At 37.1% G+C, this 23,391-nt stretch overlaps 1 protein-coding gene across 1 annotated transcript; it reads left to right on the plus strand.

The window, feature by feature from the left end:
- The first annotated feature begins 11,619 nt into the window (after positions 1-11,619).
- Positions 11,620-13,651, plus strand: LOC108984857 (aldehyde oxidase GLOX-like). Its single transcript, XM_018956937.2, has one exon. It carries the CDS (start codon positions 11,677-11,679, stop codon positions 13,288-13,290), a length of 1,614 nt encoding a protein of 537 aa, XP_018812482.1. The 5' UTR covers positions 11,620-11,676; the 3' UTR covers positions 13,291-13,651.
- The last annotated feature ends 9,740 nt before the right edge of the window (positions 13,652-23,391 follow it).

Raw genomic sequence — 23,391 nt, forward strand, 5'->3', positions numbered from 1 at the left:
CTAGCTTCTTCTTGACTACAATTGGCTTGCAATTGGAAAAAAATTGGCAACCATGCATTATTGTCGGTGATAATGATAGGCTTATTACTCTCTTACGTACCAGGTTTTATTATTTTATAGTGTATTTGAATTTTAATTTTTTTTATATATTTTTTTAACATCCTTAATCATTAAAAAAAATATACAACTTCACTAATAATCACTTCTTTAACCATTAAGTAAAAAAAAAAAAAAAGAGTTATAGGAAGTAATAAACTTACCATTATCCTACAACAAAGATACATTATTGAAGCAGAATATGTTAAGAGACATCATTAACCATTGGGGGAAAAGAAAGTGGGCTTTTCTTGGTTGGGCTTTGTAAAGTCCTTAGGCCTGCTAGGAGGCCGACAACCAATCCAATAGTTAAGAGCTAGCTTGGTTGATTTAATGGGCCATCAAATAGCAGAACTTGCTCACATGATCTTGTTCCCATCGACAAGCCTAGATAGGACAAGCATTAGCATATGTGGTTGGTTCCTACTAATATCCCATTAAAATCCCAAAACTTCTCTATCTTCGTGGCCATGTAGGTGCTATCTGATAATGAACCAATTATAAACATAGAAAGCATGCATGCATGCGCCCATGTTTGGATTCAGATCAAAAAGAAAAACCATTTGACATTATCCCCAATATGTATTTATTTATCCTTGATTTTACAGTACTGTTCATTCATTGCAGTACTGTTTATTGTTTGGTACATGTGGACGGACCATTTCATTTGTTTATAAACAATTCTTTGGTCTCTTTTTATTGGCTCTATATGTTGATCAAGGTCCATACTCAACCCATTGTCGAGACCTTCAACCTTTCGTTGACTTGTTCTTTCAGACTTAAGATTTTAAAATTTTTCGCTAAGCTGTGTTTAGTTGAGTTGTTAATTAGAGTGAACTAAACCCATCCCAAACTAATCATCGATGGAATCCGTTACTTTTTTAACTTTTTATAAAAAAATTAAAACCCATCTGATTAATCTATTTTATATATACAAACACATATTTCAATCTATTTACATTTAAACATATCTTAATAGGACTCACGTGAGATCATTAACTCAGATCAGCTCAACATCCAAACACAGCCAAACATAATAGATTTAAAATATTTTTAAATTTTAAGATTTGTTATTATTCATTCCAATTAATTGATAATATATTCTCAAAGCATTATCTCTTTAATTTACACAGCCAACCTCCTTCTATATATACATTCTCAAGCATCATTATTTAACTCTCGAGTATACAGCAAAGTTTAGGGTGCCGCGGCCACGTGACCATAGCGTTATTAGGACGATCAGAGGAAAGTTGAGAGGAGGAGAGTTCTCTTGATTACTACTACTGTACCTCGTGGTGCAAATTCACGAAGGTTAGATTCTCTGCTCGTGGTACTGGATCGATCGAGCACCGTATAACTTGAGGTCGGTGCATGGTATTAATAAGTTTCAAATCACGAAAGGGGTGAATTTAATTATTTATTTTATATTTTTAATATTTTCTCACTTATAGACCAAATTCTTCCTTAATGAGTAGAGTTCAAATTCAGAATTACTATTTTAATACAATGTAAAATCATTATTTATCTTAAAAATTTTGATAATCCCAACATGAAAATGAGCTGTCAAGAAATCAGTGTCTTTTGCTTTGTATTACTACTTGCGTTGATTGTTACTAATTTAACATGCGGGCCCTAGCTTTAGAGGGAGCGACTCCTCCACGTATTATTGTCCGATCTTTAACATGCATATTGCATTCCACACGTATTATTGCATTCTACATGCCGGTCCACGTATTAGTTTTTTTTAAAAATAAAAAATAAAACTATTATTGTGAGTAATAATAATAATAAAAAATACTAATTTAACATGCCGGCCCTAGTTTTAGAGAGAGAGCCTTCATTCTCTTTAGAAACCACCACCAAATCAAAGCCTGTGCAGAGGGGAGAGCTTCCTCCCTCTTCTCTCCTTCATCGATCCCTACTCCCTCTCCTCTTTAGTCTTATTCTTTTCTTTTCCTTTTTAGTTGTTTTCTCAGGGCTAAATATAGAGGAAGGTCGATCTTTTACTCTTCGACGTCCGACGACCACCATGCACCCTCCCGCAGGTTTTCCCAAGGCTCCAATCCTTCAGAAGGACTAAGTTTTTCGCCGAACGGAACTGCATGTGACCCATACGCACGGTCCAAAGTTGGCACGTGAAATCCACGCGCCACCGCTAAGGGTGCTATTTTGCCGCCAAGAGCAGCTTTTCTGGATCCAGGGCATTCGGTTACTTCAGACCTGACTGACCGCATACTCCTAGGGTGGCGCATGACTCTCACGCGCCAATACAATCAACTTTGTTTGTAATTTTATCCTCCAAGGTTGAAAATCTGGATCTATATCTTTCGAAAATGTAATTCAACTTTTCACATGTATCTTTAATTTCTATTACGTCTTTTATTTTAGAAAAATAAAAACATAAAAAAAAAACACATCGTTTCTTGGACTTCTGTCCATAGAGTGTGTGTCTTGGACTTTTGTCTATAAAGTGTATCATCTACTCCGTCTTAGATAGAGTATGGGGTTTGTTAACTCTATCTTGGATAAAGTTGTGTTGTCTTTTAGGTGGTCTGAGAGAGGTTTGCAACATGGACTAGACCATGTCAATCATAGTTGTATACTGGGGAGCCATTAATGTTGTAATTGGCTTGTAATGAATGTTTTATGTCAAAATTGTAATGTCTGTTATTAATGAATGCAGTTTGTTTTATCAAAAATAAAAAACACTTAGCATTCTTATACAATATGCATTATACATTGTGATTAGATTCACGATTCTGCTCATGGTGATTAAATATACGACTTCTACCTCTCTTTTTATTTCTACGGAGAAGATTCCTTTGTGGGAATTAGAATTGACAATCCTACTCTCCTCTTTGAAGTAACTACAAAGAAATGACATACTAGTTGAATTAATAGTCAACCGATAGTTCTTGTCCAATCTTAAAGGTTGAGATAAATGTATATATATATATATATATATATATATACATATATATGAAGTGGATCTTAGAATATGTATTACTACTCGCGTTGGTTATTCATATAATGTCAAATATTAATATTGTAAGGTTTAGTTCATGTTCTGAAAACGATGACAATAAAGTAAAAGTAAACAAGAAAGAATCAAATAATGAATCACACGACACAAATTTATGTAGTTCTGTAATGTGCCTACATCCACGGAACTGCAGATGATTTTATTATATTGATAATCATAAGGTACACTTTTGGGGTGATTTTTCACTGTTCAAAAAGGTTGTATTTTACAAAATAAGCATATTTATAGGGTTACACGACATAAACCATAATTTCTACTTTTTTGCGACATTTGCTCGAGTGATGTGTCAAGCGCGCGATGAGCGAACTCTCTGTCTGATTTTTCGCTCGAGTGCCGAGTCAAGCAATTATCAAGCGAACTCTCTGCCTGAGCTTCGCTCAAGCCCACTGTCGATAAAAAATCAATGCCAAAAACTTTTCCGGGAAAGGGGTAACGAATCATTGTCGAGTCGGATCATCAAGTTGGGCTGCCACAACAATAAATAAGGCTCCACAAATTCAAAAATCAATGCCAAAAACTTTCCCGGGGGGGTGGGGGGGTTAACGAATCATTGTCAGGTTGGATTATCAAGTTGGGTCACCACAACAATAAATCAAGTTCTACAAATACAACATTTCATAGATTTATTCCATCATGTGCTCGGGCAACGTTCACATAAATAATAAGTGTTGAAGAGGGAGAGAAGGAAGTACTCATTGTGACTATTGATTTAAAGTACTAATTTCATTCTCTATCAGCAACACTAGCAGCGAGACTTCAACTACTGTTAAGAGTTGGCCTCATCCTATATATGAACCAACTTGAGCTGCCCAAATCTTGCACAAACATCCAGATGGTTCCACTTTTTAGATTGCTTTACAGTTTTATACAAGAAAAAAATCTATTCATCATCCAAACTTCTATCATCCTCCCATCATTCTATAATGTGTCATTAAATGATAGGTTCACAAGTAAAATATAATAAATAATCTCCAATCATTTAATGTTATATCATAAGATGATGAGAGGATGATGGAAGTTGGGATGATGAGTAGCATTACTCTTTATACAAGCATCGATCGCTTTGATCCCAATTATCAAGTTCCCAGCAAAATCCAACAATACGAGATTGTCACTAGCTTTAATTATAAAAAGAATGTCGAAGCTACTAGACTACTGATAACCAATTAAGACTAAAGAGAAATTTTATACGTAAGCTTCACATTTCTGTATATTATTTAAGAATATGTGAATTTATTTTTTTACCCTCATATTTTATTAAATATGAAATATAAAACATGAGAATAAAATAATAAAATCACATATTTTTTAAGTAGTGTGCAGAATGTGAAACTTATGTATAACACAATTCAAAATTAGATAATCATTTGCATGCATCCGAAGAGACAATAATGCATGGGGTTTGTCGTGTTATGATTACCAAAAGAATCAGTAAAAGCTTCGTCCCTAATTGTCAAAGTTTAATTTTAGAGTAACGATAGATTTACCATTTTCTATCATTCATTTATTATTCATTTTATATTTTTTAATTTTAATTTTTTTAACTTAATGGTTAAAGAAGTAACTATTAGTGAAGTTTATGTATATTTTTTTAATTTTTTCTTAATAATTAAATATGTTAAAAAAATACTTAAAAATAAAATAATAAAAAAATAAAAATTTCACATAATAAACCTATCATTATCATTAATTTAAAATCCATTTTTAATTGGCTTCCAAAGACCAGCTCATTACATGGGACACCTAATTTGCTATGAAATCTCTATGGATCATCATCCATCACTTCATCTATACCCAAATATTGTTGAGAATATATATATATAAGATGTTAGTTTTATATATATCTACCTTATACTTAAAAGAGTCTATGCATTTAGTTTAAAGTGAGAAAATTACATTTTTACCCTTTTTCTTTTATTGTAGTGTTGCCATCTAGCTAGGTGCTTTTACGATTTTTTGGTTTTTTCCTTTTTCATCGGCCAACTGGGTTTACAACTTGCTCTATGGGAAATTTTTGAGTATTAATATTATTTTGTTTGCTATTTTTCAACGTCTTTTACTAATTTAAAAAGTGTACGTGCTTGCTTAATGCACTTCATTGGCCAGTTATTGTCTTGATTGGGATCTACCACAAATTTGCGTACACTTTTTTTCTTGAAGTTGAAAATGGTTTGGAGTCAAAATCTTTGGACACAATTTAAGATGGTTTGACATTAAGATGCCATATCCACGCACTTTCAGGTAGCATTGGCTAACGAGTAGTCTCACCTGATTGGATATTTTTGCTTGCTTTTTTGTTACTTTTGGGGTTGTGTTGCTTTATGCCATGTCTCATATTTGTCCCATTTTTCTTGGTTGGATTAATACTTTGATGATGATTTGCCTTAAAAAAGCTCTACATGTACGTATATATTAATCTGTTATTACTTTTTTGTTTGTATTGTCACTACGAAAAAAAACAAGTATTTGTAACTATTTTTTTACAACAAAAAAGTTATTTGCGACGAAAATAGACTTATTTTAGCTATAAATAGTCATTTCGCTAAAAATAACTGATCGGAAATAAGCAATTTTCTTGTAATGTGTTTACTATATTTTAAATATGATTTTCTATTGGTTGTGTTGCTATTATATATAAATATTAAAATCTTAAATATTCCATGTGCTTATGGTGGACTCTTCCACATATTTACTGTTACGATAGAGAATTAATAACGTCAATAAAAATTCGTTGTAACTCGATAAGTTGCAGATATATGGAGCTAAGCATATAATGTGACATGCCTTGCATGTATAGTCTCCACTAGAGTTCACTCCTAAGACGCTAGAGGTAGAAAGTATATATGAACTAAGCCTGTCAATAGTTTGGATCTATATAAGTAGAAAGTTCATATTCAAGATTATATTACATAGCTTATTTCTTAAGTCCACTAGGGTTCATATATGATATGCATTTAGAACTTCATATTTTTCCATATAAAAAATACAACACTTTCAACAGAGCACACACGCCTTGCGCGTGGAGTACATCGTGTGTGTGTAGAGCAATGCTACATATAATCCCCATTTGGAGACTGCAATGTAAGTTTAGGTAATTTTATTTTTAAAAATTTTTAAAATTACAAAAATATCCTTATAAAATGATGTTTTTTCTCATTTAATAAAAGGCCTACACATATAATCCTCAAGTAAAGACTGCAAATAGAATTTCTCATGTATATATATATATATATATATAAATTAGTGTTTTAAATGCTTCTACTGAGTTCGAAAACATTTATAAATATTTAAATGTATTTTTTTAATCTCAATTATTTTAGAGTTCACTTTATATATTTATTCTCTCACATGTATAAATTATAGAATTCGGGCTAAAATATGGATTTCGAATCTCTCTCTCTCTCTCTCTAGGCGCACACACTTGTTTAAAGAGGGAGACTATCTTATATAAAAACCATGTTTTTCAATTGGCCGAAAAGGGGGGTATGTGGTGATCATGATTCAGCAAACAAAAATGAGTTGTAAGCATTAGGAAAGATTAGTTGAAGGGTTGGTTTCAACTTTCATGTCCTTTTGGAAATATAATAAAATTGGTGAAATTTTAAGTGATGGAAATATATGCAGTGTTTTGCCGTTTTACATTAATCCTCGATATCATCCATGCCCTTCTTGATTGCACCACGTCTTGAGAGACTTTCACTGACACAAAATAAGTAAGTGTAATACAAGTTACAAGTTTGAGATTTGTAAACTTGAGCCATCTTGTTAAAGTGTGGTGAAAGCTGGTGACGCATGAGTGCTGCCTGCACGCAGCCATGCCCTGGTGTTGAGGAAAGCCTGAGATGCATATGATACTAGTCGGACGGTCTATTCTGATGCAAACAGATTAAGAAGCCTGTGTGGTGCCTAGGAGGGGCTTTGTAGCCGGTGTTCCACGCCTTGCGGGTGATTTCCAATAAAGTATATTCTTAGGGTGTGTAGTCACTTGGATTCCGAGCAATTTAATTGCTGCTTTCCATTCTTCCTTGACTGAGGCTGTTCACTGCCGAATTAGTTTTGTACTGGAAAATTGTGTGTCGATCTTGGGCACTTTTGTAGTAATAAAAATTGTTGACGATTTTTATTTGTTCACTTTCTTAGAGGCTGGGTGAGTTCAACTCTGAGTCAAGTAGCTCAAATTTTCTGTTTATATCGGACTGTGTTGCCGAGCAAGACTCACGAGTGTGGCGAGGGACACTCTGCACAGTGGGCAATTGGTAAGGAACACTTCATGTGGTGAGCATCTGACGAGGAACACTCTACGCGAGCAACCAATTTTACGAAAGTATGGCGAGCAAACCATGGACTAAAGTCATTGCAACGAGGAAACCCGTTGTGGCGAGGACACACAAGTAGGCACGCAAAATCTAGCAAGGAGCTTATGGTGAGTGAAGCTTGGTCTCCATTGGGTGGCGAGGCTTGTTGTTGCATGCTCGTTTGGGCACCATAGGTACTGGTGGTAGATCGTTGCTTGCCTGCTCGTGGCGGGATGGTTGCCCGCCAGTGGGCAACAAGATAACTTAGACGCCAACTAGCTTCCTCTCCCACGATCATCATCTTTTCCGTCGGCGTGTTTTGGGGGGTGCAACAGCCTTGAGAATGCTATAGCAGCCGCGATGAATACTGCCGAACAGACGCCTTACTTCGCCATCACCCTCATGGTACTGCAGTGATGCATATGGTTGAGAGGTCTTGTTACTGCCACGTCGCAGGCTTCCTGCCGGTGATAGAAACTTTCTTCGATGGTTTTTGGCGTGCTTGATTGGATCCCACAAATCTTTAGGCATTGCGGAATGTTGTCTTCCCCAGCATGAGGTTGGCGAGATGTCAATCTCCATGGGGGTGGCGAGATGTTGCCACGGTGTTGAGGGTGGCGAGGAGCTGGAGAGCTGTTGTCCGTCGGGAAGTAGGAGGCGCTACATGAACTCGTGATCGTGCTCAGTGAGTGTAGACGAGCACAGCCGGGGTGAGCGCCATTACTTCAAGTTCACTGTGCGCAGGGAGCATCGTGGTGGCTGCAGACTCCACATATGAGCCAAACGCCAATGACATAACATCGTCACGTGGCTGGCGAGTTGTTGGTCACCCTACTTGGCTGTGGGTGAGGAACTCTCGCGGTTGACTAATGTGGAGGTGGCAACCTCCTCAACACCTTACTGGCTACAGAAATCATCAACAAGCCAGGGGGCCATTGGCGGCCTTAGCTCGCTAGTGCCTAGCGGGGACAAATCTGACAGCTCGTATCGCATACAGGTTACCAGATTGCTTTCGAGTCGTCCGTTTTTAGGCCCATCGTGAGGCGAGAGGAGTCACACAGGCAATAGATAATGCCGGTGGGCATAATCACAGCCCGTCAGCGGCCTTAACAGATCTTGAGTAGCTGCTGGGTGGTTTTGCATGCTTCTGGATTCCTGGTAGTGAGACACCGGTGGAGAAACCTCTGTCAACTCCATCCTGGTGCTCGGCCTAATGGTCGGTATTGTGCTGTGCCACACACGGAGGTAGTGGGCAACAAGGCCCCCATGCACGGCGAGCCTCTATGGGGGCGCCGCATCTTCCTCATGCTAACACACAGGACCATGCACATTACGTGCTTGTGCATGGAACGTTGCCTACGTATTTGGTGCACGTTCACAGTGCACACTCTTGGGTCCTTCGACACAAAGATATAGATATAGACATATATATATATATTTATATATATATATATATATATTACATATGTGATATGTTCATAGTGCATATTGCAGTATGCTTCCTGTGTTCTCTTCTCTTCTCTCTCTCTCTCAAAGTTTTTTTCTTGGCATACCATTCACTACAACGTTAGGAAAATAAATAATATAAAATAACAAAGTTGAAGAGATCTTATATGATTTTTGGAGACGATCTTGTGAATCACAGAATTCTCCTACTCTGCTTTTCGGCATTAAAAAATCATGATTTGCATGTGATTGTGTGGTAGTTGGCATGTGAAAATTATGTTGAAGTCTATAAAGATCTCACAAACGGCGCTATTGTTAAGGATGTGTTTTATACTACCAATCACGCGGATGATGCTTGCAGTAATGAAGAGACGGCGCTGATCGCCCTATGTAAATTAGATGTTTAAATTAGTAACAATATGAGAAAAAATATATAAAAATACAGATGAAGATGATGTTACCTCTTGTAAATTATTTATAGAGATTATTTTCTTGGAGTGATAGAATCTAATTTACTTGTGAAGTCTTTTCCTTTTAAGAATCTGAGTCTATTCTTAACTTTATTTCTTAGTTAAAATTATAGAGACCCAAATATCCCTTCCATATATATATATATACACACACATAGGCGCATACACTTGTTTAAAGAGGGAGGCTATCTTATACAAAAACCATGCTTTTCAATTGGCCAAAAAGGAGTATGTGGTGATCATGATTCAGTGAACACAAATGAGTTGTAAGCATTAGGATAGATTAGTTGAAGGGTTGGTTTCAACTTTAAGTTGAAATATATGCAGCGTTTTGCCGTTTTACGCTGATCTTCGATATCATCCAAAAAGACATGCAGCGTTTTATGGTCCATGCGTTCAAATTTTGTTGTTAAGGTAACGCCCAGAAAACAAGGCCCAAGGGAAGCAGAAAAGACAACGCACGTGGTGTCCCTACTTTTGTACCTAGACAACCCTTTTAATTGTTTGCTTACGTCACCCACATTCCCTACGACTACAGGACACCGAGATCCTCAAATTGATGATCACAAATGGAAAACGTGTCATTACACCCCCTCCCAGCACCTCATGCAGAGATGCCCCTTCCCTCGTTAGGACCAATACTTGGGACACCATCCCCTCCCATGGACCCATGTCAGCCCTGATAGTATTGTAAAACGGTAAGGTATAAATCTTAAATTTAAAAATATAGGACTGGTTGATTACTCAGCAATACCCCACTCTCGATATTCCAACCAACCCAAGAGGAGTCATTGGGGTGGAGCCTCCGAGCCTAGCTAACTGTCCAACGGGAGGCGGACGCATGTCACGCATCCCATATTGCAATTGATCAATTTAATAATTTAAAAATTAAATATTTAAAAATTTAATTTAATTTAAAATTAAACTGAACACAATTGAATTTAAAAATCAATTGTAACTTAATTCTAAACTGGCCGTTCATGTTATCAAATAGTTTTAGATATTTATTTCTTAAATATCATTTAAACATAATATAATTTTAATTTTAAATTTTTAACTTTTCTATTTAATCATTATAATTTTTTAAATTTATAAATAAAATAAAAAAAATAATACTAATTTTTCAAATTTAAAAATAAAAATAATATTAAAAAATTGTATTCAAACAACTTTTGAGTAATACTATATTCAGTAATAGAATGCACAAATATCGTACAGTCACTTTAAAAAGGAGTAGAGTTAACTATTAAAAAATTATTATTATTTTATCTAAGTCTCGTATTTATTTATTTTTTCAAAATAATTTCACTTTATTTTTATACACCCACGATTATAACTATTATTTCTTTTTTATTATATTATACTGATGTTATATTGCCCATTAAGAAGAAAATAGGTCAAAAGGTTAATCAATGAATTATGTAATGTTATATTAATTGGGTTCATGCTCTGGGCACTTTCCTATGTTAATTAATTCTATTGGTCCTCCCTCCATTACAAAGAAATCCATTGAAGATAATATATATCTATCTACCATGCATTTGGGAGTTAATCAAGCATATTTAGCTGAAAAATCCAAGTTTGACAATACATATTAATTGAAAAGTGCTATAGTTTTACAAAAATTTTTTATAAAAATAAATTTATAAACTGATATACCTTCATATGATACGTTAGATCTATTTTACAATAAAAATAATTTTATAATTTTAAATACTATATCAAACTACATCACTTTATAAGTTAATTTTACGTGATCTCTTTGTAACTAAAACATTTCTATAAGTCTTATAAAAGCTCAAGGAAGATCTAAAAATTTTAAAAAATGATATTTATTGCCATAAATACGTAAACGACATACACTTATTTTAAAAAAAATATATATATAAAAATTTATATAAAAAAAATTAATGTTCTATTAGTTACATCCCGTTGTTTTTTAAAAAAGAATAAGTGACATTACTGAATTTGCCATTATTCAAAATTAATGCCCAGTCACAACAATATTTGACTGCATTCATAAAATGGTTAAAACGAATTGTCAAGATCGAATGAATTCAACCGTCCTTAATACCCAGATATGGCAGAGGATCTAGATCCACGTACAACCCTGACCAGTAGCGATGCCAACTTGGAATAGTCCATCGATCATGACTCCGAGTCTCCCATCAACGGTGTACATTCAATTCCTACTTTTGTCTGTCTTTACCCCATTAACTATCTCTGCAATTTCTTTTTTTAAGTAGAATTAGCTTCTTCACATCTTAACTTACTTCACTTCCATAGTCCCCCTACCACCACACGAGTATTCTCTGTGTGTAAACTCATGGATTCTCTTCTTTTGCAATGGGTTCGCTTCGTCTTCATAGTTACGAGTGCGCTGTGCGGTGTATTTGCATGGCCGAACGACCTCCCCGGCTCGTGGGAGCTCCTGGTGGCCGACGCCGGCATTGCCTCCATGCATACTGCCGTCACACATCACAACACCGTGGTCCTTATCGATCGAGCCAATATCGGCCCCTCCCACTTACTCCTCCCCAGGGGCCATTGTCGGTTTGATCGCCACGACGCCGTTCTCAAACACGACTGCTACGCCCACTCCGTCGTCCTCGACCTACAAACCAACAGAATTCGTCCCTTGATGATCCTCACCGACACTTGGTGCTCCTCAGGCCAGTTCCTTCCGGACGGTACACTGTTATCGACGGGTGGAGACATGGACGGGTTTAAGAAGATCCGAATGTTCAAACCGTGCAAGGCGGACGGGTTCTGCGACTGGGACGAGCTAAAAGACGTAGAATTGGCGGAGGGGCGGTGGTACGCGACGAACCAGATACTACCGGACGGTTCGGTGATAATTGTCGGTGGGAGAGCGACGAACACGATCGAGTATTTTCCGCCGAGAAAAGGAGCCGTTTTTTTGCCATTCCTTGCGGACGTAGAGGATAAGCAGATGGACAATCTATACCCTTATGTCCATCTACTTCCCAGCGGTCACATTTTCATCTTCGCTAACGACAGGGCGGTCTTGTATGATCACGACGTTGACAAAATTGTCAGAGATTTTCCACCGTTGCCCGGTGGCCCACGGAACTACCCATCAGCGGGCTCATCGGTGATGCTGGCCCTCCAAGGGGATTACTCGATGGCTGTGATTGTGGTGTGCGGTGGTGCACAGTTCGGTGCGTTTCTCCAGAAGAGTACGGACGCCCCGGCTCACGGTAGCTGCGGCCGCATTGTGGCGACTGAGCCCCACCCCGTTTGGCAAATGGAAGATATGCCATTCGGGCGGATAATGGGGGACATGGTTATGCTCCCCACTGGTGAGGTTTTGATTATCAATGGAGCTCAGGCAGGGTCTCAAGGGTTCGAGAGGGCCACCAACCCGTGTCTTCACCCGGTTCTTTACCGCCCCGATCAACCCGTCGGGTTACGCTTCATGACGTTGAACCCGGGAATCGTTCCCAGAATGTACCACTCCACAGCGAACCTGTTACCGGACGGGAGGGTTTTACTTGCGGGAAGCAATCCGCATTACTTCTACAGATTCAAAGCCAAATTTCCGACGGAATTACGAATTGAAGCATTTTCGCCGGAATACTTGTCGGCGGACCGCGCCAATCTCCGACCGGAGATCCATGGAATTCCCGAAACGATACGTTACGGGGAGATTTTCGAAGTCTCGGTGTCGGTTCCGTTGCCGGTGGTGGGGATAGTGGAGGTAAATTTCGGAAGCGCACCTTTTGCAACGCATTCATTTTCTCAGGGTCAAAGGCTGGTGAAATTAGCCGTTACAAGCGCGGTTCCTAACGGTAACCTTTATAAAATTGGGTGCACGGCGCCGCCAAATGGGATGGTTGCTCCGCCGGGATATTACATGGCCTTTGCCGTCAACCAAGGCGTGCCAAGCGTCGCTTGCTGGGTACAGCTCGTTGACTAATATTAATAAATAATTCTTTAGTTTTTGAATGTTATATCAGATAATTAAAAAGCAAGTAAAAATAATAAATAATTTTTTTAATTATTTGATATCACATCTAAAATATGATAAAAAAAAAATCATTAAAAAACTATATGATAAAGAATTATGAATTGTATATTTTTAACCTTTATTATACTTTTTCATATATATTTTCCTTTGTAAATAAAGTCTTTTTCTTTAAAAGAAAAAGAAAACCAAGCAATATGTGCAAAGAAGAAGACTAGTGTTGATGATATATATAGATAATGGCTAAGGTTTTAGTGTTTGTGAATGTAAGACATAAATTATATATTAAAGTTGCTTCTCATGACAATATTATCTCTCACTCTCGTAGACATCTTATTTTCTTCATATTTATTTATTTTTAAGTAATACTACATACAGTCATAAAGTGCGTAAGTATTGTATAGTCACTTTAGAAAAGAATATAATTTATTATTAAAAAATTAATTAATTTTTTCATATGGATTCTTTATATATTAATTTTTTTAAAATGATTACACGGTACTTACATATTCACATAATTATCATTTATTTTTATTTTTATTGTCATTCGTGTATATAAGGTTTTCTTATTCTAGTTGAGTAAAGTAACTAGTTCGAGTTTATTAATGTCAAATGCTCACCAAATTCTAGAGCTTGGAGTTCCTAGCTAGCTTTAAGGAGAATTGACAGAATGACGTGATATATACGGGACTATCCAAAATAGAATACATGCACAATGCACATGATATGAATCGCAATTTTTTAGTATGATTTTTTAAATTTTTTTATCAAACGCTTTTTAGAATTTAAAAATAAATAAGCGCGATATATATTGATCGCACATTAATATTTAATTTTGTAATCCAATACTGTCTACTCCTCGATCGATTCACCAAGAAGCACGAAATAAAAGTACTTTTATGCAATTCTAACTTACTAGTACGTACTTCTTGCTCCACATTGAAAGACAAGGTAAACGAGTTTGTAGTTTATTTGTAGAGTAATTCTACATACAGTCGTAGAATGAATAAATATCGTATAATTATTTTAAAAAAGAGTGGAGTCTATTATTAAAAAATTAATTTCTTTTAATGTGGATCTCATATTTTTTTTTTAAAAAGACTGCACGGCGTTTACACACTCACGATTGTAAGTATCATTTCTCTTATTTGTGAGGTAGCTTATTTGCTTGCAAGACATGCTAGACTAGTGGAAGACACAGTCAATGGTGACATCGATCAATGCCTAGACGATGTTATTCATTACTTTATAGTGATGTTAGATGCTTCTATATAATTACATTTTTATGTATATGGTGTTTGATTATGAATGAAATATATCCTTTTGTAAATAAATAAATAAATAAAAACTGACCAGTACATCTTAATGCAATTACTTGGCCAAGAAAACATAAAATATTGCAGGCGTTTATATTTTATATTTTATTAGAGCTGAAAAAAAGAAATTGGAAAATCGGAACAAATCTGTCCGGTACTAATTCTAATTTTGAAAAATTACCGGTTTAAAACAGGTTTAGATCCAGTTTTACTCTTTATAACACTGGACCGGATTGAACCAGACGAGTTCATATATATAAGTTTTTTTTATTATTATATATAAAATATTTTTTATATGATTTTTTATATTATATTATATATATTATGTGCTAAATTGCTAAATAACATAACATCATATTTTAAAATCTTATTCTTCATATCTAATAACGTAAAATTAATATAACATTTGATACAATATAAAATTAATTTATCTTAATATAAGTTATAACATTTGATATATCATATAAAATTTAATTTTAAGAGATAAAATATTAAAATTAATAAAATATAAAATTTTAATCTTAAACATGAACATTAATATTAAAAAGCTACTTTTGATATATATATATATATATTAAGGATAAATAAATTTTATTAAATTATAATATATTTTTTTTTATAAATATGTATCTACACATTTGATTATATGTACTCATATGAAAGGTGTATAGTCTAACCCATATAAACTATAGTTAAATTCAATATTATATTAGTATCTTTCTTGGCTCTAGAAAATCTTGTGAGGTTTTCATCATTAAAATTATACCGGAAAATATGAATCGGAATTGATAAAATCAGTAATTTCGGTTTCGATGACAAATCAGTTCGATATTGATTTTTCAATTCTCAAAACTAGTATTACTGATTTGATTTTAAAATATGTCCAAAATGAATTTGTTTTATTATTTAGCATTAGGATCCCATCCCCTCTTTTTCTATTCTTGCTTTTGATTTTTATTTATTTTAAAGAAAAGGCCGAGCCTTCAGAATTTATTGAAAGAGTCCTCACTAAAGGGGAGGGAACCCAAGTACATACAGGACGCCACAAAGAGCCAGCCCAACGACAAAACCTTTAAAGCTAACATCGCAACAAAGGAATGCCTGTCTTATCTAATTTCAGTATGCCCTTGAGAAGATGAGGTAGCTCACTATACTGCAACCACGTTCTGGAGGTTCCTTCAGTTCCCATTCGAGCTAAACAGTCAGCCCCTGCATTGCATTCTCTAAAAATATGCTTCACAACATACTGCACGTTAGAAAGAAATCCTTGAATCTCTTCCCAATACTCCTCAAGGTATCAGATACCACACCAATTTTTCTCCGACCAATTCACTATTAGCAGTTAGTCCAGCTCCACTTCCAACTTTATAATTCCAAGGTCTCTACAGTTTCTTAATCCGTAGAGTAAAGCCATAAGTTCCGTAGTATTATTCGTGCCATGTCCCAAGCCTGTCGAAAAAGCCAACTTCAAATCTCCTCCATCCCTTATAACTCCTCTCGCCCCCATATTGCCAGGATTTCCCATACAACTGCAATCAACATTTAGTTTAAACCAATCCATCGTCGGCCTTTGCAATACTAACTGATCTTTTTAGTTAGGGGGGGCCTTGACCAGGATTGAAAGTTCACTTGGTATCCTTTCATCCCCAAGCTGTATTTTTTTACCTGCTTTTACACGTGCCCCAGCCCATGCAATAACAGCTTTGATAGAATGCCATAAGGACTCCACCAAAACCACCTTCCCTTCCATGCAAGCTTTGCACCTCCAAAGCCAAAGAGACCACGTTAGAATTGAAGGCATGAGACCAACTAAGGTACCTTTTTCGGAGGATTGAGCTGCACGTCTGAACCAAAGCTCCATTTCTTCCTTCAATGGTCGATTTGGACCGAAAGGAATTCCCACTTGCACTGAAGCTCTTCGCCAAATTTCCTTTGCTATCGTACCTATGGCCAACACATGATCCTGATCCTCCAAGCTCCCCCCTCCACAACATTCACATCTGGACACCATAGGGATACCCAATTTTCTTACCCGATCATCAACACTAGGGCCAGATTTCATAGCCTTCCACATTGTTACCGAATACTTCTTAGGAAGAGCTGAGTTCCAAATCCACTCTGACCAATTAACTCTCGAGGCTTTAACATCTCTAATACACTCCCAAGCACTTTCAGAAGAAAATTCTCCATTGAGATTAGGAATCCAAATAAGCACATTCGCTCCTTCTTTCTGTCTTCCAAGGCATTCTAAGATCTCTTCCAATTTATTTTCCCCCACACGGATCCTTAAAAGCTCCACATCCCAGCCATTATTAATCTTACATTCATGCACTGCTAAAGATGGCCGATCAAGTATGGGGATCTCATCCACAATAGGTCCAGAGTTAAGCCAATGGTCATGCCAAAAAGAAACTTTCCCATCCTGTATACGCCATTTAGAGTTACTTAGAATTTTCGGAATGCATTGCATAATGCCCTTCCAGAACCTAGTCCCCTTATGAGCCTCAACCAGCGTGATCATGTGTTTTTCTTTAATGCATTTGGCTTTGAAATATTCTGACCAAATGGATTGGCATACTTGTAATAACATGCCTCAACAAGAGGATACTTGAGCCATTGGACAGCATTTTATTTTGCCACCCTCCAAATTTGTCTCTAATGCGACCCATTAAGTTATTAAAACGACTAATTTTTAATTGGCGAGAAGTCAAAGGAGCGCCCAAATACTTCATAGGAAAATGACCTTCTGAAAACCGAATCAAACGAAGCATGAATTTTCGTCTAGCAACCTATATATAATTAGAGAAAAAAAAGAGAAGATTTCTCCTTGCTTACCACTTGGCCCAACCATTCCTCATATTGCTTAAAAATGTCTCGGATTGTTTTAAGAGAAGAACGACCTTCATTGACAAAGACAATAATATCATCAGCATACATAAAGTGAGAAATTAGAGAGGCTCCTTGTGGAAGAGTAAAAGGTTTAATCTTCCCAGAATCAAATTGATTTTTCAACAAGCTGGATAGGATCTCTTCCACCAAAATAAAGAGACAAGGTGACAGAGGGTCTCCTTGGCGTAAACCACGCCCACTAGGAAAAAAACATTGCACAGTGCCATTCATGACCACTAAGAACCAAGAGGTTGTAATGCACTATCTAATTAGCCCACAAACACCTTGAGAAAACCCAAAGGAACTCATCACATGCAAGAGAAATTCCCGGTCAATGCTATCATATGCCTTGACAATATCCACTTTAATAAACACATTACCCCCACAAGCATTCTTATTAATCTAATAAATCATTTCTTGGGCCAGACTAATATTCTCAAATATGCTCCGCCCTGGCAAAAATGATGCTTGCTCTGGAGACACAATTCTACTCAGAATAGGGGATATTCATTTATCCAAAATTTTGGAACAAACCTTATAAACCACAGAGCATAGGCTTATAGGTCTGAACTTATCAAACCTAGTAGGATTTGGCATTTTAGGGATTAGCACCACATAAGAGGCAGAATAAAACCTTGGTAAAGGGAAGCCACGAAAAAAAATCATGAGTAGCATCCACCATGTCACCCTCTACAATATCCCAACACAATCGGGATGAAAAACATAGCCTCTTTGATCTTTTGGACTGAAGGGAGCTGCAAAAGAATCTAATTTTCTTGCTCCAAAATGTCAAAATTCACAAGCGGTGATAGATTAGGTAGATTACTTTGTGGCCTAGCTCGAACGAAATCTTGGAAATACTCCACTGCATCCAAATGAATTGCCTCTGGGGTCTTCAAAATATTACCATCCCGCAACCTCATTTCATGCATCACATTCTTAAACATAGAGGCCAAGGACTTAAAGAACTAGGCCGATGCTTCCCCCTTTTCTATCCAATTTATTTTCACCTGTTGAAATAATATTTTCTCTTCCCGTAGAGTCCACATCACCAACTCCTCCCTCGTGACCAACATGTCCAATTCAACCCCTTTCGAAAATTGATGTTAAAGTTGATTTTCCAAGCTTTTTATCCGCAATTCCAAGCTTTTAATTTGTTCTTCAGTCCTGCCAAACACCTGAATGTTCCAATCTTTTAGAGCCAACTTCAACTTTTTTAATTTTCCTACCAGGTGGGTAAGCCCAAATTCCATAAATTGCTCTTGGCAAACTACCTTGACCATGTCTTTAAACCCTTCATGAGAAACCCACATATGTTGGAACTTAAAGGATGAAGGTCCATAACGTGGGTCACGTGGTTTCAACTCAATGAGCATAGGAGCATGATTCGATGTTGTCATTGGCAAATAACTCAACATAGCATCTGGTAACATTTCAACTACCATTGAATTCATCAAGCATATGTCCAACTTCAACCAACTTCTAGCCAAACCATCCTAACCATTGCACTAAAAAAATTTACTACCAGAGGACTTCATTTCTTGCATACCACAATGATCTATGAAATCATTAAACTTCTTCACCGCCACCCTCAAACGAGGTCTTCCCCCATGCCTCTCTTCATCACCTCGAATAATATTAAAATCACCCAAGCATAGCCAAGGAGCACCCATCGGTATATCCTGTTGTAAAAGCAGCCAAAGCTCCCCGCGTTCTTGATAAGTGCAATTAGCATATACTACTGAAACATAAATCTACTTATTCTCATATAAAAAGGAAACCGTAACATGTTGAGAGCTACAATTCAAAACTGAAGCATGCAATTTGTTCCCCCAAAACAACCAAATCTTTCTTCCATTACTCTGATTAGAGAAGCAGTCCCTAAGTTGCAGCGTGTTCTTTAAAGCATCCATCTTGGACTCATTAGCAAAAGATTTTGCCAACATGATGAAATTGAGCTTCTTTCTTTTCACTAACTTATGTAATCTTCTTCTTGACGTGCCCAAGCCGCGGATATTCCAAAACAAAAACTTGCACATCATAAATTCAAACATAAGGGCTTGCTAGGACCTTAGTAGAGCTTCTTACTGTTTTTACTTTCTCGCTTTATCCCTTATGATCTGAGAGCCATTATTTGAAAGACAATCCTATGATTTCCCCAAATGTTCCATACCCTCACATTTAGTTTCAGAAGAAACACCACCATGCAAAAGAACCTCAATCTCACGTAACCCAGTTTCTTCCTTCCCATGCTCCTCACTCAACTGCACCCCATCACCATTATCCAAGTCACTCTCCACAACACCCTCCATCTCCTCAACCTCATTATCCACATGATGAGCAACACCTTGAATGGTATGAGACTGGCCAACATCGTGTACCGGTGAAGTGTGCAAGGGGCCAACCTCGTTATGCATTGGTTCTGCCACCATAGTAACCTCCTCTACCACAGTGGCTTCTGTTGGTTGGCTACCGTTCTTGACCTCCTTTTCTCCCAGTACCCGAGCATCAACCTCACACTCTCTACATCTACCAATTCCATGGCCTCAACATCCACCATATTTAAAGGCAGGGCCTTCCGCTCCCCTTCCTGGTGCAAATGTGCCTCCACATTTTGATCCACGTTCTCCTCTCCAGACATATTCAAGCCCATATTATGTTCCTCCACATTCCATTTTCCATCATGTTTTTATGTTTTCCGAACCCAGATCTTCTTCGGCTGCTCCCTTTCTTTATTCTTTGCTTCTAACTTAGTGTTTCTTCCTTCCTTTCATTTATAGGTTTTTGCATTATGGCCTTGATTATTGCACCTTCCACAATAAGCCGGTAATGTCTCATACACAACCTCAATATACAAACTTGATGGTTTACGATCCAAAGCCCCTGGAGAGATTCCATAGCTACATCCATTTCGATGCACACCCGAGCCTCGTCAGTCCGAGTGGCACACTTTGTCATGTTATACCAGTGTAAGAACCTTCCTATAGGAGATGTAATATTCTTCAAAAAAGATTGATAATAAAAGTTAGGAGGCAACCCTGGCAGAACAACCCGCACTGGCACCAGCGACGACTCGTTAATTCTTTAAAATTGGGATGCCAGTGAAAGGCATGGTAGGGCACCCCATCAACGTCTGTGACTTCCCTTGAAAGCGCTTTCAAGAAATCTGCTTTGTTGGATAGGTGTATGAAGACGTTACGGGGTCTGCGCATGGAAGAGACAACCGACTGGGACTCCAGCCTTCAATGGCTACGTATAAAGGATCATATGGCATCCAGCATTGGGCGTTGTCACAAGAATTTCAATATTATCGAATACTTAAAGGGAACTGCTGAACGATCAATCTCCTCCCTAGAAAATATTACACAAACTTCACCATCGATAATCTTATAAGGCCGCAAAGGGATTTCAACCTCTAGTAAAGGCTGGTGTGACTGCACAGCTATTTCAACAAAGGTCCGCAGTCGTCCAATCGTCACTTGGGGGCCAAGAAGGCCCACAACTACGGTCATGGCGGCACACGTCACACAAACCGAAGGAACCCTAGCAAAGCTAAAAAAAGGTTGCCACATCATTGAAAACCTTTGAAAAATATATTCTTACTTTTGATGGAATTGCTATTTCTTCCCAAAAATGGAAAGTATGCCAATCAGCACCACTTTACAGGCGTTTAAAGTTGGCCCTAATTAATATCTCAAGCGACGTGTGCCAATCTGTAACACTCGGGCTCTAAGCCCAGGTATAGTTGAAACCCAGCCTGGAAGACCCCCAGACGAGACGACATCGTTTTGGTGAGTCTTCTTCTTCCCTTTGTGATTTTCTTTTCTCTTCTCTTTCCAAACGGTTTTCCATCCTAGTTCACTCCCAATTTCTTCTCTTTTCTAATTCCAACCTCTCCCCCACGTTCCTGCAGTTATTCTCGGTTCATGACTTGAAGATTTCCCTCACCACTCTTGAATCGCTTCGATTTTCTCCCTCTTACTCATATACTGGTGCATCTTTGCGGGAGCTGTGTTTCTTTTTTTTCTCTCCGTGTGTCCTCGAAAACTCGTCTCCGCTGACTTGCGTTCCACGATGGTGAGTCATCTCTCTCTCCCTTCCTCTGTTTCTCTTTGCCTTTCTGACTACTTCCTGACTGTTCATTGGGTGATTGTTCTGTACAACCAACTTGTGGGTCTCTAGATCCTAGTGTTGCTGCCGAGCCTTGCATTGGAAGTACTAGTCGTGGTAAAATCTCTTCTCCCACCATCCGATTTTAGTCTCATTAATTTTATTTTGCCCTCTATTTAATTTTCACACACATCTCCTCTCCATTTGAACTTGCCATGCACACACTCAGACCCTCAATCTTTCTTTGTGCAGACCACTATCTCTTTCACTAGAGATTTCTGTGAACTTTGGGCATAAACCTCAGTGTGTTGCTTTGATTCGAGGTGGTTCGAAGCCTTTGTGGCTCTTTTAGTAAGCCTCTTCTGAACCTTTTAGTAGTATTTGGGTATTACATGGTTGAATTTTGAAATGTGGATAAAGTGTTGTTGATATGGTTGTAGCGTTGGTCAGAATTACACTACTGGAATAAGCTTGTTGCAATTTATTACTTATGTAAATTTATGGTGCTTTGGTGTTTTATCTGTTGGATTGTGGTCGCTTATGTTGGAAGTCTTGAAGTTGAGGAGTATGATTATTTGGACGGTTTTGTGAGACTGTTTTGGGCTAGTAATTGGGACTGTTAGTGTTAATTTTTGGATTATTTTTAGGCTGTTTGGGTTGGGTTAAGTGGCGGTTAGGTGGAGATTACTTGGTGGTGCTAGAGTGGAAATATTGACGGTTTGAAGTGGGCTGTCCAGATTTACCTTATGGAGAATTTTAGATTAAAAAGGGGGCTGATTTAAGTTTTATTAATCGAGCTTAGTGGTATACATGTTTGGTTTATTAATTATGTGTATACGTTTATTCTTTTAGGTTGTGATACTGTTAGAGGACAGACGCAAGGCATATCTCGTACACGGAAGTCAGGTAAGTAGGGTTCATATACTAGTTTTGCATAAAATAAATTAAATGAGGTTAATTTTGAAAATAAGCATGTTTATTTTTTAAAAGAACTCTAAAAACGATCTTAGATGTTTATTCTGCATATGCATAAATTCTATATAAGAGAAAGTATTTTCTGTCATGACTGGTGTAGACATGAGCTAATTTTGTACATTTTGTTTATGAACTATGCGAAAGAGCGAATACGAAAAAATCTAAAAGTTTTTGTTATAAATAAATGAAAATATTTTGATTTTGTTTATTTCGAACATGTGAAATGATCTGAAGCTATTCAGTACTTTGTTTGATATGATGTGCCATCTGATTCTGTATATGTATATGATCTGATTCCGATGATATTTCGTTCTGTTTCTGTTAAGGTCAAGCCACGGGTATAATGGTGGTTTATAATCCTACTACGGGGGTGAAACATGGCGTACGACCCAGCCACGGGTATAATGGTGGTTTATAACCCTACCACGGAGTGAAACATGGTATACGACCCAACCACGGGTATAATGGTGGTTTATAACCCTACCACGAGAGTTAAACATGATATTTGTCCCGATGTGATGCTATGAGGTGATATGAATATAACGTTTCAGTTTAGATATGCCAACGAATTTTCTTTTTGAGAATAAGTTTGTCTTTCTGGAAATCTTGCTATGACGTTTTGCACCAAATTTTGTTTATGTATTTCGAAAGTAAAACATGTTGTTTCCACATTCTGAAAGAAAATGTTTTGTTCTGCATATCAAATGTTATAAATGTTCATGTTTACATGTTAGTATATACTCTATGCTTGCTGAGTTGTTGA

This window comes from Juglans regia, chromosome 3 (genome assembly GCF_001411555.2).
Source record: "Juglans regia cultivar Chandler chromosome 3, Walnut 2.0, whole genome shotgun sequence".
NCBI classification, from domain to species: Eukaryota; Viridiplantae; Streptophyta; class Magnoliopsida; order Fagales; family Juglandaceae; genus Juglans; species Juglans regia.